Source organism: Lichenostomus cassidix, chromosome 1 (assembly GCF_008360975.1).
Source record: "Lichenostomus cassidix isolate B80296 chromosome 1, HeHo_3.0, whole genome shotgun sequence".
In the NCBI taxonomy this organism is placed as follows: Eukaryota; Metazoa; Chordata; class Aves; order Passeriformes; family Meliphagidae; genus Lichenostomus; species Lichenostomus cassidix.
Window position 1 is genome coordinate 10,182,298 of NC_139479.1, and position 20,216 is coordinate 10,202,513.

At 41.2% G+C, this 20,216-nt stretch overlaps 1 protein-coding gene across 9 annotated transcripts in view; it reads left to right on the forward strand.

Annotated features, from left to right (window-relative positions):
• DMD (dystrophin) overlaps positions 1–20,216 on the forward strand; it is a 1,152,080-nt gene that overhangs the window by 1,060,577 nt on the left and 71,287 nt on the right. For 6 of the 9 annotated variants that reach the window (XM_085049835.1, XM_085049822.1, XM_085049832.1 and 3 more), the window contains one exon: positions 13,198–13,259. In XM_085049835.1, coding sequence (XP_084905961.1) covers positions 13,198–13,259 — 62 coding nt within the window. Of the gene's footprint in view, positions 1–8,551; positions 8,591–13,197; positions 13,260–20,216 lie in introns of all 9 variants that reach the window. The other 3 variants (XM_085049820.1, XM_085049818.1, XM_085049827.1) reach the window with 1 other exon arrangement.

Consider the following 20,216-nt stretch of genomic DNA (forward strand, 5'->3'; position numbering starts at 1 on the left):
TAGCCAGGATGGAATTACTGGTGAGGCCAGTTAGGTGTAGCTGCTCCCTCTGCCATTAACTTCTCTAGGGTGGTTCCTTCCCCAAGTGCAGTGCTCTGCTTTCTGGATCCCCACATCAGACATTTAGGGAGAGCAAAGCAGTCTTGCCATGCAGAAGGACTAAGCTTTCCACATGTTTTACACCAGAGTATTGGGAGAAGCTAAAGACTCTGTAGGTCTGAAACTATACCAATGTGCTTGATTTACGAGGAAGGGAGAACCATCCCTTTGTCACATCAAGACTCTGCATGATCCAATCAAGGGAAAAGGTCAGGAGTAGACCTCAAACTGATATTTGCTAAGGTCAATGGCCTCAACATCTTTGGGAAGAGGATGAAAAAGTCTGGTGTGTACAAAAAAATTGGCAAGGCCTCTTGGGTTTGAGTTATATATTATAATATTATGTGTGATATAATCATTGCTGTAACAATAAGGTAGTTAGGACAGGTGCAACATATATCTTAAAACAAGAAAAATTACAAGTTTTTGTGAGAACACAGCAAAGTATCCATTGCTAAAACAGGCAGAATACAGACAGCAAAAAACGAATGCATTAATTCAAAGGTGCAAAGTCTGCCTAGCTAGTGGTCTAACTGGGAACTTCCTTGTACATAGCTGTCATAAAATGCAATAGATTTCATTGTTCTCTTCTTTTACTTCTAAGTGCAGCCTTACCATTGGAATATCCCAGTACATAATCTAGCATGATCTCAGTGGCGTTTTTTCCCAAAGGAGTATTTTCTCTTCTAGATGATATTTGCATAGAGGCATTTTGAAATAATGTCCTCAATGTAAGAAAAAATATTCTGTTTGTGTTATATTAGTCACAAAAAACCAGATTTAATAATGTCAAAAATATGTATATTATGCAATGAAACACAACCAAAAAGTAAATTAGTTAAACAAAAAAGGCATACTTCTCCTTTATTGTCTGTGGGAGAGAAGGCAGCTTGTTAGGGATTGGGAATGCAGGGTGAGCAGTTGCTAGGATCAGGTTTTCTGGGCCTGAGTGAAATAGGACTGGAATATACAGAGTTTCTTGCTATTGAGATCTACACATTGATAGGAAACAGTAGAGAAGCTAATGATTTTGGAAGCCAGCTTTCGTGTTTGCAACACATAATTTTATGCATAGAAAGAAAGATTTTGAGGTGAAACGAGAGTCAGTGACTGAGAGAGTTTATGAAATCCGTCTTATTTTAATCCCTCCAGGAGGTAAAACAATCATTTATTTCCAACTGGGCATGCAAAGAAAAGAAAGAAATGGAGTTTTTCTTTGCTGCTTTGTTTAATTTATCCTTATTAGTCTGCATTTTTTTCTCAACCTTACTCCCTGAAATGATAACCATTAATTTTGCCAATACAGAGTCCTCAAACCAAGAATTTACTATGGTCTAATTATAATTTTTCAAGTCTTTTTTGTACATTGTAAAGATCAGCAGGCAATTTTACTTGACTTAAGTTTTCAGTTGGTAGATTTTAAGTGTGTATATATATATATATATATATATAGTTTTCTTCTTCCCTGTTAGCTTTCCAAAAGCCTTACTTCACAGTGGGTTTTACTACTTTTAGTTTTCTAGCATTGTCAGCATTTTGCTTCTTGATCTCTCTTGATCTATTCTTGGGACTATTCACACTCCAGTTCATCTCCATCCCAGAACAGTAAGGGTTACTTCATTCTTAAATTTCTTTCTTTGTCGTGGTTGCTCATGGAAGGGAGACAAGAGCTTTTGTTATTTACAGGAGCTTACCTGAAGAGCTCATGGTGCTGGTGGGACAGGGATGTTCTATCCACCCCATCCAGCGATGTGTGCAATCTCACTTAACCTCAGTCCTGCTGTGCTTCTCTTTTCAAGGTCATACACATGGCAGCAGAGACTGAACACTCTGCTACCATCTCTATCAGCTTAAAAAATAAATGCAGCCTCTCAAAATTATCCTTTCCGAGATTTCAACAGGCTGGAATTCATACATGTGTCTAATATATTCAAAATGACCGGCACCCTCTTGTTCACCTTTCAGCAACAGCATGCAGTGCGATGCAACAGAAGGCACACACAGGCTGCTCCTCAGGCTCTGTAGTACCCATCTTGTAGGGTGACTAAGATTTCACTTTTAATCAGGTGTCCTTACTGTAGTAAAAGCAAGTACAGCCCAAAGGAATGTGAAAGTTGTGCCGCTGTGCATTCAGCAGGAGCAGGAGTGTTCCTGTCACATGTGCCGTGTACCAACACTTTCCATAGTGGGCATTACATTGCTGCAAGCTCTGTAATATTTACTGCAGAATAAGTTAAAAAAAAAAAAAAAAAGAAAAAAAAAAAGAATACGTCTTCCTTCTCTGTCTGTTCCAAGAATATCCTAGTGAAACAAATTCTTGTGAGCTCCATTTGCTAGTTACCTGGTTACCTGCCCTAGAGTGCAGAGAATGAGCCCTGGGTAAGAAGCACCAGCTCATCATCCTTCATATGGGACAGAGATGGGATTTCCCTCTGGACAGGGAAACCCAGGGATGCCCTTCCCCAGCATCCTATGGTGTAAATAACTGATTGTAAGTATACTGAACTATGAATGTTTTACTAGATCTTTAATTTGCAGTGCAGTGTTGGGGAAAATGAACGGAGCATTTAAAAAATATTTTCTTCATTATATTTACAGTATTTTAATGTGTTTTCAGTGGTAATGTACAGAGAGGCAAAAATAAACCCCCAAAACAAACTAGCAGCATCCAATCCAGTATTCTCTTCTTGGCTCTTCTGAGAGAGCTATAAACAATTGCCCAGACACCCTGGAGGTATCAGCCCTTGGAGCATATTTAAGACACATGATCCAGAAAAGTGTCATTGTGCCATCCCAAGTGATTTTTAGTATTTATTTATACCAAGAAAAAGAAGATAGACTCAAACAGCATAACGGATTAGCTGGCCCAACGTAGGGCACCACAACATCTTCTTAAATGCAAAGCAAACTAATCCACTGCCCAGATAGCTGAGCAATGGTAACGCCACGCTGACAAGGAGGCTACACACTTCAGAGAGCTCTGGAAACAAGACTTAGTTAATATGAAAATGTTGTATCTTCACTTTCAAGGACAGTAAAATTAAATGCTGTTTTAGTTTTCTAACTCCTAAAATGCTAAACTTACAAGCAACCTTGTACCCTTAATGTATACCTTAATTTTAGGCAAGTCCCTACCCATTTCTGCAGTTGGGTCTCCACATCTGTCTGTAAGATGGAGCAATGATGCTAATCTTGTACATAAAACTTACACCGATTTATACTCAAGCATTAATGTTTAGGAATCAGTTACTTTGTGTTCATATAATTATTTTTAATGTGTACATGACTCTGGCTCTTTCCCCTCAGAAAAGGGACAACATTCTGAGAAGAACTTACTAAAACTGAAAAATTGCTTTCTTAAATGCAGAAATTCCATGTACCCTTTGGACAGCATCAAATGCAGTCAGACTGCCTGCAAATCCAATTCATCTTTCTATTTTTCTTTTTTACTGAAAGAGTTTTGGGGTTATCCCTCATTTTTTAGGTAGCCATGATTTTAAGCTTTAAGCACCTGGTGTTATTATATGTTGAAGACAGAGATACCTTGATTAGATACAGTCCAGGACAAAACAGTATAGGAGAAATAAACGCTGTTCTTCTTCTGATTAGGGTTTCTGTGTAGGTGCACAAGTTGACTGAATAACCCTTGCATAAGAAAAGCACCACAGGGAATTAAAATTCTGCTTACTCTGTAATCCTGTTTTATTTTGTACAGGAAGATGACTATCTTTTATCAACTAAATGGCTTAAAATTAAGTATGGCATAAAAATTGGCTTTAGTTACAAATGCCAAAGACAGTAACCCTTTATATGGCAAACAAAACACATTTATGTAATAAATTATGGGTAGTTTAAAAGTAATTTGGAGTAAGAGTGGTATTACTCGTGTACATTATAAAGCAAAAATATAATTTTCAGGTCAATCAGAACAGCTAAAAGCTTTTGTGAATTTGGTGACAACAATCAGAACTACATTAAATAGATTTTTTTATAAAAATCAATTTATAAAGTCAATAGGCCTTAATCCCTTAATCCTCCAATATTCTTGTTTTCCCCTGGATGTTCTTGAGTGAGTAATAGTTTGATTTGGGAGATCAAAGGGTTAATTTGCTTTTCAATTGGAGAATGACTCAGAGTTACCCTTTATTGTTAAAAAAAAAAAAAAAAAGTGGTGTGTGGGTGTAAGGTAGGGAAAAAGAGCCAAGAAAATGGATTCACTAATTGGGGTTTTCACCTGCTGTGAGTCTAATTGAATACAATGCTTTATTTGTAACTCAAGGAGAAAGAAGATTATGCAAAGTATGAGAAATTCAGACTGGTTTTTAAATTCTTATTACTTGGCACTATTGTATGGGAAAGAAGACCAGCATGATAATAGCAGCATCAAGCTTCTGTTAAGGCAGGCCAGGAAGCTCCAAAAACAGTGAAAATTGAAGGAATGTGTATCGGGGAATCAGCGCTAGATACTTCTGAAGGAAAACAAACCACTTTTGCTGAGAAACGTCTGGCCTCTGGCTACCCGTCCCTTTGTATGACACAAGCAGCTGCTCTCTCCTTGTAGTGAACCCTGAGGTTCCTCCCAACTAGGTTGAAAATCATCCTATTTTAAAGACTTAAGGAGAGCGTTCTCACTTCTTAAAACTTGGCTAAAAATGAGAAAATGCAAGACTGCTGATATCACAATTGACAGCCTTCGGCCAGTTTATTCAAGTCAAAACTAAGATGTATGATAGAGCAATTGATCTAATACCAGGTCCACTGAATTAAATGGAAAATTCACAGTCTAATGAGTTTTAACATGGCGATTTATGTTGACATAAAAATTATTCCTCTATTTTCTTTCCATGTTGGGGTAGTATTACAGGTTACTGAAAACTGTGAGTTAGACCTGTTAAAACAACTAAACCATCTGGAAACTATGATAATTTAGCATTTAATTCCATTAATTTTTATATTTACATTTGAGGGCCTGAGGGGTTGAACCTTGAGCATCTCACACGTTAATGCTTCTTAAAAGAAAAACACGTGGGCTTTCCTTAAACTGCTTGTTGAACTTTTCTTAAAATCAGATAACCCAACTACCTGGAGCCTTAAGGGGAGCCCTAAATTTCCTGGTACTTAGGCTAAAACCCTCCAAATTCAATGCCTACTGATGGGATGAACTTTCCATGCTTCTAGGTGTGCATCTTCCCAGTGTAAAAACAGGGAGGGTTTTTGTACATTTGAAAGGTAGTGAATAGTTGTAGATTTGATATTAGGAAGACATTTTTTACTGTGAGAGTGGTGAGGCACTGGAACAGATTGCCCAGAGAAGTTATAGATAGCCCATCCCTGGAAGTGTTCCAGGCTGGATGGGGTCTTGAGCAACCTGGTGTAGTGGAAGGTGGAACAAAATACTCTTTAAGGTCCCTTCCAACCAAAACCATTCTATGAATCGGATTTGAGAGACACTGGTTTTGGGGTAGCTTTACCAAGAAATCGCAATATGTAGGGCTTGAGAAACTACTAGGTTACAAGAAAGACTCAGATCTCTACACAGCCTGATTTTAACAAATAAAGGACGTAGATGTACAACACGCATGAGGGGAGACTGGCCGCACTGATTTGAAGTGCTTGTGACACTCAAAGGAGATGGCTGGCTTTTCTTTGTGTTGTGCATATTGCGTAGGAATTAATGCAAAGAAACATTGCAACAGTAACTCGGCGTGAGCAGAACTGTTTCGTCTGCACTGCCAGATGCAGGGGAGAAGCTCACCCTTCCTTCCCTGCGGGGCCAAGGCAAGCCCTTAGAAATGAAATTACCTGATTCCACTCATAAACTAACCACTCGGCATTTTAAGCACCAAAATTAAACGCTGGGGGGGGGGAGGGGGGAAGTGCAGGTTAAGGCCCATTTCAAATCCATCTGGATTCGGTGCATATTTTAGCTAAGTTTTCTTCCCAAGCCCGTTCATAGCGAACGGATTTGCCGCCTTTTAGCACACCCCCCTCTCTGACTGCCCGGGCCAGGGCAAAGAACACCCAAAAAAATAAAAAGGAAGGCAAAGGAAGCCCCGAGGGCTTCCTCTAGAATAGCTGCAGAGCCCCGGGGAAGCCGGGGAGGGGCGAGGTGCCCTCAGCCGCCCCGCAGCCGGGATGAGGGGGGAGCACGGGGGCTGAGGGCGTGAGGCGCCGGCACCGCCGCCGGGCGGGAGCGGGGCGGGGCGGGACAGCACCGCCTCCTCTCTCCTTCCCTCCCTCCCTGCCTCTCTCTCCCTTTCCCTCCATCCCTCCTTCGCTGCTGCCGTCCCTCCCTGCCGGCGGGGCGGCCGCAGTGGCGCTGAGCGGCGCGGCTGTGTGGACGCGCTGTCTGTGCCTCCGCGGCGCCGCCGAGCAGCCGCCGCCATGAGGGAGCAGCTCCGGGGGTAAGGGCGCCGCGGGTCGCGGGCGGCAGGTGCCGGCGGGGGCGGGCGGGGGCGCGGCCCGGGGCCATCCCGCGGCCATCCCGCGCTCCGCGGCGGGGGCGAGCGGCGTGGCCGGCCGCGGTCTGTCATCGCTGACACGGGAAATCTCAACTTGCCGCCGCGGTTCTTCTGGGAACTTGGAAGGGCGTTTGGTTGGGCGCCTTTGCGCGCTCCCGAGGCCGTAGTTGGGCGCTGGATGCGCCCCGTTGGCACACGTAGGAGATGGCGGTGTGAGCGGCACGCACGCGTGGCCCTACCTGTGCCTGTACCTGTGCCTGTACCTGTGCTTGTACCTGTACCTGTGCCTGCGCCTGTACCTGTGTCTGTACCTGTGCCTGTGCCGGTGCCCGTGCGGGCTGGCGAGGGGAGAAGCCGAGCCCGGGAGTCGCGGCTGTGCCGGAGGTGTGCGATGCCCGGGGCTCGCCTCGTTCCTCCGCAGGTTTCTGGGGGTAGCGCGGTGCTGCACAGCGTCACCTGCACGGCACATCGCCTGCGGGGCACCTCGGCTCGGGCGTGAACTTCAGCGGAATTCCTGAAAACAAACGTGCTCGGGGGTGTATGGCTTCTTCCCCCCCGTAATTTCATGCTTAGAAGTAATCTTTCAAGTTAATAGGCAGAAGAGGCTGGGAGGGGATTCCCTCCGGGCGATTGCACTGCAAGTGCTGTATTTCTTGTTGCTATATGGCACCTTATATTGCCTTTTAATAGCTGCTGTAAAACATCTTGCAGCCTGGGACACCGGAGGTGTCTCGCAGTGGAGTTGGGCAGAGTGGTGGTTTTCGCAGGCATGTGTGTGCAGAGCTGAGGAAACGAGGAACCTGGTTATATCTGGGATCTTTGACCTTTTTAGCACTAAGGAATTGTTCAAGGCCATCGCTTGTCTGAGCCTGGATTTGACAAGACCCTGCAGTGAAATTGCTTTGGCAGAAGCGGAGAGGAGAGGCTTTGGAAAGCAAATAGATCAGCCGAGAGTGACAAGCTGCGGGGGCAAGGCTCACCCAGCCCAAGCCACTGAGCGGGAATCTTTGCCCCTGACAGAGCAGACAAAATAAATGTTTAACATCAAGGGGAGAAAAAAAGGGTTACTATACAGTACTTGACAGCTGATATTTGCCCTTCTCCTGTTTTTCATTTCCAGTATCGGCAAGAAACTTTAATATGTATTGGTGCCTGCCTTCAGCAGCCTGATAAATCTTGCAAAAGCCAATAAAACAGGCTAAAGTCAAATTCCTGCTGAAGAGACGCTGATCCTTGGCTTAAACAGAAGTAATCTCTGCACAGATCAGTAGTCTCTAGATTTACAGATGAAAACAGTAGTCCTTTGTAAAGCACAAAGGAGTGCCACCTTTTTACATTGCTAATACTTTCCATAGCACTAACATGTTTTAGCTAAGGAATTAATGAAGCACTGTAAAAAGAGAAATATTAAGTCTTTCTTGCAATCACTGTCATCTTCTGTTGAAAACATTTTTCTTTTGAATGAGAAGCAGTGTCTATTCATACAAGCTCTTTCAGTTGCCTTTACGTTAGTTTAGTAAAATCCAAACAACTATCATGTTTATTTTGGCTTTTTGACAACAGTCATAAGGTGGTTGGAGTAACATTTGATTCATCGCAAAGCCAGAAGATGAGAAGTATTGTAAATCATGTTGTTTGAAAAGGGATGAGTTCAGTGCTTTGTAAAATACTATAATTTTGGCAGTTTTTAGTGAGTGCATGTAACTATTTATTGCTACACGATAGAATTCTTATTCTGTGCACATCTATGCATTTGCACATGTTGTCCATGTCGCATTTTCTAATGAAGGGTGTGGAGAGAAGTGCAGCAGAACTGGCTCTGGTATCACCAGTGAAGGGAGAGAAGTGCAGCAGAACTGGCTCCAGTATCACTAATGAAGAGGGCTGTTAGAGTTTAAAAAAGGACTCTGCAGTTGCAACCTAAAATTCTACTCTGGAGCTGAGCAGTGAATACACAAGACCTAATCTTTTCTTTTTCTTTTTTTAAAAAGGTGTGAGAGAGAAGGAGTGCAATCAAAAACAGTTAAAAGGTTTGTGAATGTTACTGTGTGGCTGGCGCAGGAATGTTGGGGGGGATTTGTGCAAGAATTTGGGTGTGGGGGAGCATTGCTCTCAATTCCTCCTGCTGCTGGTGTTGCTCAGAAGTAATATAAAAGGAATGAAGAAAAAAAATTACTGTATTTTGTCCAAACTGATCAAGTTATAACAGGGGAACTGTAATTCAGCCAGCATGTCTGTTAGGATATCATCTCTTGATTTCAGGTTTCCAATCCTGTGTGTTGTTGGCTCTGCTGACTGTGATGAGAGAAAAATCTCTCTGCTGTTGGCAGGAACAGAGGAGCTCACACAGGCATAGTGTGACAGAATTCCCTACATAAAAATTATCCTTGCTAATATAATATAATCATCCTTTAATTAAGTGGTCCTGTGGTTCCCGAAGGATGTATCGAGTGAAAACTATGCTTTCATCCCACTGAATTATCAGTGTGTTTAGTGTGCTAGTCACACCTGTGCCAAGGTGTCACCACTAGCCATTGCTGCTTGTCTTCTTTTCGGGCCTGGTTTTGATTCCCTTTCCACTTATGCAGCTTAAGTCAGGTGAGAAAGAGGAAAATAGGCCAAGTGAGTGCACATATATTTTTATTTGTTTCAGAATGCCCATGATTTAAAAGCTAGTGATCAATTTAGTTGACCTAAATGTAGAGCCAAATTGAAAAATGTGTTCTCTGAGCATGTGCAATATTGCAGAACTGCTGGCTGTGTGCGCTGATGTCTTTTTGTGTTGGTGGTTTGCTGGAAGAGCATTTTGAGTACTTATCTCTGCACATACTCTCACTGTGCTTCAGCTGCTGCTAATCAAGAGGACTCACGCTACACTTTCCATGTCTTCCTGACTTGGAGGCTGCAAAGGGCCTTGTTCACCAGAGTTCGAAACTCTGGCAAACACTTTGCTGCAGATCTATTAAGGATGCTACAGCATTCCCAAGTGTAGTTGAGGCTGCCTGAAACTGCTGAGCTGGCATTTCACTTCAGACGGTGCTCACAATAAGGGCATACACACAAATCCTCCCCCACCGGTCCAACCCCAGAGCTCACAATTAAATGGCCTTTGAAAATGGCAAAGAGGCTTACGAAGAATAGCCTTGATGGAATCTAACCTTTCCTGGAGCTGCCCTTGTGCGCGGAATAGTTGATAATTTTCCGAGCTGAAGACGTTGAGAGGCGAACGCCTTTTAGCTGGAGTGAAATATCTGCAGCCTTCTTGTGTTCTGCATGTAAAGTACCAGCAAAGTCTGCCCTGGCTCCGTACGGGAACTCAACCTCTACAGTTCCCTCCCAAGCCTTCACTTTTTGCTGCAGGAGCGCAGAGGGGTGCTGAGGGCTGGCCAGTCCATGGCTGGGGTGGTGCCAGATGGGAGCTGGGTGGTCCCTGCCAAGGTGGTACCAGCTGGGTGTGGAGCACTTTGCCCCGTGGGTGCTCACTGCTGGGGAGCTGATGGGGCAAGAGTTAGAGGCTCTACTCGCTTGGCTTTCATAGTCTTAGGAAAGGGACATTTCCTCTAAGTTGCAGCTAAGTTTAAAATTAAAGCAAAAGGGGAAATGTACCTGCCCTGCAAATTCAGTCTTTGTCAGTTGCACATGGAGCAAATTAAATCATTCTTTACAAAATGTGCATTTGCCATGATAATTAATCTTAAAGCATGAAAGAAAAGCACACTGAGTAGAGGTTTGGGGTTACTGATATTAAAAATATCTGAAACCAGTTGGAGTCCAGTATTTCTTTAGCAAAGGAATTTTTATTTACAAGGTCTTACAAAAGCAGTTTTGTATTTTCAGGAACAGCAAATGCCATAAGCTTAAACTATGTATGCTAAACTCATTGATACATGGTTAGGCTTTACCATAAAAAATAAAAATAAAAAATTCAATAAATTACGCATTGGTATAACTTTGATTAGTGATACTAGTTTTTCACACTGAGATGATTCTTTTGTTCTTCTAGCCCACACAAGCATGGGATATATCCATAATCTTACCTATATTCACCGTTACCCGATATCTGATGGCTTTTAAATGTTTTCATGGCAAATCAGTTTTTTTGAAGGCTGCCAGGTTGACAGCTATGGAGTCTGAAGTGGTTTAGTTTGTCCATAGAACAGTTTGGGGCTACCAAGTTAATTTCATACAAAGAGGCAGGTTATTTTTGGAGGTTTCTTGTAACTGTTCATATAAATTCTTTTTCTCGTTTTTGTTACGTGATTTGGCATGCAAACCATGGTAGAGTTCCTGTTCAAATATCCCTCATTTCTGGGGTGATCTGCTTGCGGGGAAGCAAGCCAGGATGGCCAAGCTCCTGCCTGGGCAACTATTGATCTGATAGCTGCAAACAAACTGCAACCCCAGGTCTGTGGGTGTGAATGTTTGTTTGGGTCTGCAGCTCATTCATCTGAATTGTGACATTCCTGGCTAGGAGGTTCTTCTGCCATCAATCCGCTTCCATATTCTTTTCCTTCGGACTGCCATTGTATCAGTAGAGGCTTCTGGCAGCTGAGTTTTCAGGAATGAAACAGTTCCTGTTTTTCTTAAAAGATACGTTTGGGTATAATAAAAGGTCCTGGTGTTATATTCTCCCTGCAGAACCTGCCCATGCCAAGCAGGATGGGAAGTGCAGGAGCTCAGATGGAGCTCGCTCAGATCCACAGGTTTTCACTTGAAGCTACCCAGTTTCTGGGAATAAAAAACCAACCAACAAACCAGCGAGATTTCTGAATACAATTGCAGCCACCTTCCTTTGCAGGACTCGTTTTCTAACAGAGCAAAGAGCAAGACTGCTTTTGCTCTTGTGGTGTCCTCCTCCCATTTTGTGAATTTTTGACAATTCATCTACTGCAGGAATTGGGAAGGGGTGGGAATTCTGAGACTGGTGAGACAGGGCTTGTTTAAAAGCCTGTGCTCAACTAGGGCAGTGCTATGACAGTGTTTTTTCCTTATGCTTAGTGCTTGTGATCCCTTTCATTCTTCCTTGCAGTTTCAGAACAAAATCTGGAAATATTATATATAGTAAGCTGCTGAACGTATAGAGGTTACTGGGGCAGTAAAGTATTCACAGGGATCAAATAAATAGCCTGTCTTTTAAGGCCAAAATTAAATCGTACTAAGAAAACCTGGCACAATTTTCTTTTTCCTGGAGTAGAGGTGGTGTTGCAGTAATTCATTGGAAGTTTTACCTCTTCTTAGCCTTAAAAGGGTGAATGTGCACTTGGGAACATCAGTGCCTCAGAATGAGAACTCAAGGACTGTTTGTTCTCTAAAACAACCTTGTTGTGTCAGTGTTCCAGCGCACAGTGGGGTGCACAGGTGCTGCTGGGTGGTGATTTGGTCTCCTGGAGCTGGAAGGTGTGTGTTGCAGGAGCTCCACAGAGCTGTGGGTCACGTCCTGCTCTGCTGCATATCTTCTCCCAAATGATGTGTGCGTGTTGAAACCCGCGTGTGTGCTTTTAAGTACTGAAATGGCAATTGTATTTGCTAGCCAACAGTACGCTACATATGTGTTACATTTTTCTTTTTTTTATGGAGACTCACAGTTGACTCTTAATGCAGCTGAATTCTGTTTGAACGGGACTTTATTGGATACAGGACAGATAAGGGGATCTTTTTTTCAAGCTTTCTATGCTAATGGAAACGTAAACATGTTAGCTATGCTGTCATTAAAAAATAAACTCATAAAAAGTATAACCTTAGGAGACATGAGTCGCTACTATACCCGCTAACACTTCATTCTGTTGACTTTCTCACGCTGCCTGTCCTTTGGCAACACATTGTGTTGCAAAGCTGGAGGCTGCTGGCCTCAATGCAGAGACTCTCCAATTTACATTCTGGTCATACTGCAGCGTTTCATAACCCCGCTTTAGCTTTTCCCTGGCTTCCCAGCAGCTCTGCCGCCTGACACTGCACAGGGACCTCCAGGGCAAGGGAAAGGGCTTGAGAGTCCCAGGGAACAAGAGGAGCAGCCAAGAGTCTTTGGTTGAAGAGTCTGTCACTACAGGGTGCAACTCTGGCCTGAGAAGTGGTGTTAGCTAGTGGTGGATCAGTAGGCTCTGGCACAGGGATTTAAGCACAGGTGTCTGGACTGAAGGGAAAGATTGGAGCTGCTGTGTTGGGTAGTTCTTACCTACCACGTGGGAAAGTGTTGAGAGAGCATGTAGGGGAAAGCAGGTCAAAAATATCATAGTTATCAGTGTCTGGTCAGAGTTTCCAGAAATGCTTTAAGAACTAAGCCCTTTCAAATGTGTCTTCTAATTTGGAGCAATTGGAGAATGACCTGTACAAAACTGTGAGTCCTTAGGAATTGATTGCTTGCAAATTCCTCAAAACATTGACATATCTGAATACTTGGCTGTCTTTTTAATATTAGCACTAATTTTCATTTTGTTTCATGAGTCCTTGCCTGAATAAAGCACTCTGAGTTAATGCCTCATGTTGAAAGAGGAGTGCCTGGCACTGCTGAGCTCCCCCGCTGGAGCAGCCCAGGCTGCAGGCACAGATCTGGCAGCGTGGTCTGATGTGCAGCCTGCATCACTGCTGTGAGATGGAGAGAGGAATTTCACTTTACTAACTTTCATGTTTTGTATTGTAGCCATGAGACGCAAACGACCTGCTGGGATCATCCCAAGATGACTGAGCTTTACCAGTCATTAGGTAAGACAGCTCTACCAGATGTTTGGTGCTTGTGCTTTTTTTTTTTTTTTTCAATTGAATGATTTGCTAAGGCAAAGATCTCCAGAGGAAGCAAACCAAAATTAAATGAGAGGCAGAGTTTTTACCAAGGTTAAAATTTTCTGCGAGGGAAATGTATAAAGAACACATTTCAAACATGCAATAGAAAAAAACTGTATTGCATTTAGCAGGTTTGAAATGTGCACTGGGTTTACAAAGTAATTTGGGTGTATTGTTACAATCTCTTTATTGAAAGACTGGAACAGAAGTTAAAAAAAAAAATCCTGAATCTTTTCACTGTCTAATCTACTTTACAAAAGGCACATGAAAAAATCAAACCAAGCTGCTGTTAATGTTGACTTTTGGATGGTGGGAAGCCAATTGAAGCAATTTGCCAAACTGTGTTACCACTGCTTTATTTTTAAAGCACTTTCAATACTTAGAAGGCATAGCAGCTGTCATGATGTCATTTTGAATACCCAAATTGCATGCTTATTATGACTTCAGATGTGCCTCTCTGGTGGAGGGTTTTTTTGTTTCATTTTTTAGCAGCTTTAGAATTTATTAACAGAAGCACATCTATAAGATAAAATGGGTTAATCTATGCTCTAGTGTAGGCTGCTTGGCAGGCCATTTAATAGCTAACTCTTTGATTTTAATGGTTGTGTTAATAAATAATAGAAGATATAATAAAAATTAAGCTATTTTGCTGAAAGAAATATCAGTAAATACGCTGCATTCATAAAGGAGGTTAAGTCTGTACAGCACATGTACATAAACCAGCTTGAGCACTAGGACTGTCAAATCTAGCATTCTGTGCAGGCTTATTTGCCATGGTGAAAAATAGCTTAAATTATCACCTGCTAAACTCTAGTTTAGCTGCTGAAAACAGTCTAATTATGCCAGTGTAATCTATTTCAAGCGAACTCAGGTATCTCTATGGTGCTCTGCAGTTCAAGGCATGCTAAAAATATTTTAGCATAAAATAAAAAAGTGATATTATAAAATGAAACGACACAGCGTGAAGATTTTTTCGCTATAGTATTAGCAGTGTGGCAGCAGTTGGTTTAAAAATTAACCAGAATGCAGCTCTGTATGCCAAAAGAGGATGTAAAATGTACAAGTTCAGGCTAACCAAATGCAAAAGCAGATGAGTATTGACTTGCCATTTAATTACAACGTATTGCCCCGTTTGTCTCCTTCATATTTCTACTCTTCAAGTGAGTGGTTTAAAAGTTTCAGGACAAATGGTAATTGCACATGCAGACATCCTTTAATACAGGTAGGTCTTCAAACAGTTGCCTGTTAATTGAACTGCACTCTGACTCCGCAGCCGCCTTTGATCCGCAGATTGCATGGTATTGCTGATACTGTTGTTGGTCTGGCCTAAAGTCCTGTTGCAACTGCTTTTCTTCTGCTAGTTCCTTGTTTCAGCTAGAGTACTCTTAAATACCAAGAAGTGAAAAGGTAATAAGGGAGAAAAGTGTCCTGATAGATTCAGGTCAGCAGTTCAGAAGATGTGCGACGGCTGAAGTCAGTTTGCATTTAGTTTAACTGAGTTTATCACTGTGAGTATCACCCAAATGTCAGGAGTTTAAGATAGCCTTATTTTTTACTGCATAAAGAAGGAACATGTTCAGGCAGATTTTGTTTCTTTCTTACTTTTTTTTCTCCTGCTATTTTTCTTTTCAAGAGCGAGAAATGTCCAAAAAAGCAGTCTGAAAAAACCTCTGTCTGGCTGGTTTTATTTCTTTTAGAGTTGAGACCAAATACTCATTAATATGAAAGTGACATTGATTTTAGCGAAGTATGCATAATACATATTTTTATGAGTAAACTGAGGTGTTCATATATGTGTACAAGAAAGGCTAGACAAGGTGACTCTTTGTGTGCTGCCACTTGGGTGAAGCTTTGATGAAAGTGCTACTGAATAACCTACCGATTTATTTTATTTTTGAGCTGGGTGTAATCACCATTGCCTAATTCTCACACAAACTGCATAATACAAGTATAACCCGTTTAGTCTTGAGCAGAACCCTTGATGTATTTTCAGTGCTTTGCTTTGCCTCAGGTCAAAATGGTAATAATGGGATGTTTGAAGTCTTTTCAGACTGTTCAGTAATATATTATCTGAGAAGATGTTATTAAAGTCGATTTTGTATTGCATACTCATTAGATCCTATTATTTTATCCCACATTAGGATCCAAATTTTGTTTCTAATTCATATAAAGAAGCTAGTAAAGAGCTTAGTATGTATGCCTTTTTTAAAAAATCTGGTAGAAAGCATGTATTTGGCAAGTGGGTAAATGTAAAAAAGTGAGACCAAGTGCATCAATGCTGTCAAGAGTTTTCATTTCCGTTTCCCAACTCCTACACTTAGCTAGTAGGGAATAATTGTGCTATGCAATGTAGTTCTCTGTACATGCCAGTGTGTCATAATTTGCTACAGGATGCTTATGTCTAATTTAAATTCTTGCAAATTACTAAAAACTTAATTTTTTAAGTGAATGAGGAAGGTGCATTCTGGCACAAGGTAACATTTCTTATCTGTCTCTGAGATGCAAGAAACACTTCTCAGAGAAAAAAGAATGACACTAGTTTTAATCTTCACGTATCCAATTCACACACCTACAGATTGTTGCATTACATTTTGCTAAAATAGATTAATTTCAAGTGTGAGACTTAGTGGTTCATTTTTCTGTCTTTAGAGATCTGGGTATTTATAAAAATGAATCTAAATTACTTGGGAGCATTATTTGGTACTGATGAAAGAAGGCAGGAATATGCTGTGCACGCTTTTTCCCGATCAGATTGTTAGTCAAGGAAGTCCTGTAACCTCTTCAATTGGGACTGCATCAGAGACAGCAGGAAGAATCTGCGGGAAGAAATTATAAAATAATCTGCCTGTGAAGGAAGTATTCACAAATTCTCCTGGAACTCATTTCTGAAACATAGCTGGTTATACAGATACTTACTAAAATTTGATTTGAAATTACATGTGTGTATCAAAAATTTCCAACTGGTGGTTCTTTCTAACAGAGATTTGCCTTTTAAGATGCTAAGATGCTTGTTCCTGACTGCTCTCTATCGCTTGAACAGTGTAGCATTTTATCAGTTTAAATGAAAAAATTACTCAACTTGAGCAATTTTCACTCTTCATTTAAAGTTATAGCTACTTAGAGTTAAATAATAAGGTGTCTATACTGAATGACTTAATTGTTGTTTAATGTTTAGTCAAAGTGGCAACAGGTTGTAGATGTTGGTATAGATTAAATTAAAAAGAATCTTATAAGTTGAGAACATAGAGAAAAAATAAATGCTGAAATAGGAAAGGTAGTAAAAATAATGATATGTGAGTTTCAAAAGATCAGAGGCGAGCAGACATCCCCCTGGTCTGTATCTGCACCATTATGAACCACTCCTATTTTCTTCTAACTTCCTTTTAAAAGTCTTCAAAGTACCAAGAACTGCTCCAACTGCTTTTCTTTCCAAAAGTAGTTCCTCTGCAGCAGATCTGTTTTTACATTGCTCTTTTACATCCCACTTACAAGTGGTTTCATCGTTCACGATGCCTCCTGGGCGTCACTGAAAAGAGAATTTGTGTTGTTTCACTGTTTTGGAGCCCAAGGACCTTTGGGTGAGGGGAGAGCTGGGAATCATAAAGTGGTCTGGGTTTGCTCAGTTTTTTTCAGATTATCTTCTGAGAGTGAACGTTTAATGTCAGACAACTTAGCTCTGAATAGTAGTATTTTGCCTTTAAGTTGAAAACAACAACCTTTGCTCTGATGGCCCAGGAGAACTTGGCCTGTTGTGCCATACTGTTAGTGTCCCCCTTCTCCAGCCTTCCCATGTCATGTCATGTCAGTACAAGTGTCCTCAAGGTGCATTAGTGTCACCATGAGCAGTAATTGCAGTAGCAGGGTGCAGTCAGATATGTTGTTTATCAATCCTAATTCAGCAAGGCAAGACAAGGGGTGAAAACAACTCTCATCCTTGCAGGCTGCAGTGCACTGGTGGCAGCTCTCCATTTAATTTAGAGAGATGGGGGGCAGTTCTCTATGGATTACGTGAAAGAAATGTCAGAGTTGCTTAACACAAGGTGGGAGAATGCTGGAAGGCACCTCTGAGCCTTCTCTGAGCTTTCAGCAGCAGCTGCTGTGTTGGTCTTGTGGCTGCCTACTCTTGTGCAGCAATGTGAGCTTCTAACTCCCGGTGACCAAGGCTGACCAACATCACCCTTTCTGGTTTGTGTGTTTTGATTTGTCCTTCTGAAATGCTGCCTGAAGAGGCTAAACTGCCCCTCACTGCTGTTACAGTTGGTATTAGCAACTACTAGACCATGTATTTATTACAAAGTTTTATTCATATTGAGCTAATTATTTTCCATGTTTGTACCAGTAAGACCCACGCCTGGTGCAAACATCAGTCGTTTGATTTCTACTGCAATCTAGTGAGATGATACATATGGCTTCTCTTTAAAGGTTGCAAATTCTCTAATGTCCTTTTCAAACCCATTTCAGAAAATAGGATTGCTTGGGTTCAGTCAGCCTTGGACAGCACTCAGTCTAGAGGAGGTCATCGTTCTGACTGTGTGATTTCATCCTGTACAGCACATACCTAACAGACAGTAAACATAACTGTGGCAGAGAGATGGAACTTAGGTGGTGGAAGTTAACCTGGCATCCATGAAAATTAAAGTGTAGGTGTATTAGCATGAAGGAGGCTGTTCTAGAGAGAATGAAAGGGTGCTCTGTTACAGAATAGATGACCAGTATGGGAATATTTTGCTTAAGGTAATTGCACTCTTAGTTTGCAGATGGACACCTTTTATTATTATTTTCTGAAGTAATTTGTAATTTATTTATTTTAGGATTTTCCATTATGACTGCTTCTTACCCAGACTACATAAAAGATTTCTGAGCTTTCTGACTGCAAACTCTACTCATATCCCAATCCCATAATGGGATGTACCATGTGTACATCATGTATTTTCTTACATTTTTGGGTTTGCAGGCTGAAGAAAAGACATTGCATGCTTAAACTCCCGAAGGTTATGTCAGCTGGTCTGATGACAGGGATGCTGGCACATGCTGTGGGGTTCACACTGGGTCTAGATGCACTCAGTAGCATTGTGGTGCCCTGGGTACCTCCCAGTTGTTAATTTGCAGAGACACTGTTGGCTTTTTCACTCAGTTGGAAAGGTCTAGTACAGCGTACTGGGTCATTTCATGGAGAATGGTTAAGCTGTACATATAATAACAGTTTACTGTTATTTATTGCTAAAGTAGTGTAGATGATAGCATTAATTATTGTTATAATAAAAGTCAATGGCTGAGACTCAACTGATATTAGGCAGTGTTACTTGATTAATTTCTTCCCTTTGTGCATTTGTCTCATTTGCATTTTAAAATTACAATTCCGAAAGAGGCAATATATGTCACTGTAGGGCATCGTTAAAAGATTTATTTACAGGTTTTGGGCAGCAGGAGGAAACACAGCGTTCTCACCAGCCGGACAGGGAATCTCAGCTGTATTGACACAATGGGAGCTGAAGCTTCTTGAAAAGGCAAGAGTGCTGCTAATATCTGACGAAACATGGAAAGCTCAGTGGCTGTTAGAGGAATTGCAGTCTATTCAGGACTGTCCAGTAAACCGTTTTTAACATCCATTAGGTAGGCATTCTAATTCCCAAAATACTTTATCCCCAGGCAGTGTATTTATGAATAGCCTATGAGAATGGCACAAGCTGTGATTGAATAAGGCTTTCAGGTTCCAAGGCATATCACTCTAGGTCCACGTTTTCTGTCCTTGCACCTGAGAGTAAAAAAACCCTCAGAACTCTGTAAATCTTACCAAATGGAGATGAGGATTTGACCTGATGACATCTAATTTCTTTAAAAGAATTAACTAACTTTTTAATTTGCTAAATTTTACTTATACCGCTTGAAGCATGTAAGCTGCTCATTTCAGTTTGATGATGTCCAGACAATCAGATAATTGCTGTCTGTAGGACCAAGTCAAATGTGTGTGTTTTGCCCTCATTAATTAAAAAAGCAATTATAATAATATTCACAATAATATAAACAAGAATCCCCCTTTTTAAAGTAAGGAAAAAAGATAGTTTCCAGGTAGAAAGGATTTTATGAGATGCTTTCAGTTTACGTTTGGAGAGAGATAAATGAGATGAACAACCTTTGAAGGGAAGCAGCCTGGCCCATCCCAGCGTTTTTAAACACTCGGTGAGATGAGTCTGTCATACAGGATAGGACAATATCAAATGGAACCTCCCAGTCACTCAGCAGATGCAGCAGCTGTAGAGGGGGTCAGTCTGTTTAGGAACCACCATGAAAAGCAGTTCAGTTATAATGTCTTACTTAAAACCTGTTGTCTGGGTTATAGATGTGACTCCTTAAGAATGAAAGCAGATACCTCCTCATGATGAGTGCTAAATCTTTTCTTAAATAGATTGTTTTTAAAAACTTACTGATTTTAATTTTTTTATTGCTTTTAGTTGTTGTATAAGCTCTATTATGCAGTAAGAACTCAAGAATACAAGAATGTTTTTTCCTTGTAATATAATACTCATATCCCAATGTAAAATCCAGAATTTAGCAAGGGAGGATTTAAAAAAGAAAACAAAGTACAAGATTTAATTTGTTGATACTGTGTTACTAGTCAGTGGGACATTCCAGCAGGTGGTTTGAATCACTGATCACTTCTCAAATGAGTGGATTTTTTGCCTGATTACCCAATTGCAAAAGGATCTGCTGTGTGTAATTGCAGGTATTTCCAGAATATCATACAAATAGAACATAGCCCTTACGTTTTGAGATTTCTCTTAACATGCAGAATTATGCAGAAAATGCTAGAATTTAATTATCATCTTTCCACGGTGTTTCTGAGTTGAGTTATTCCTATCAGCAGTCCAAAGTCCCCTT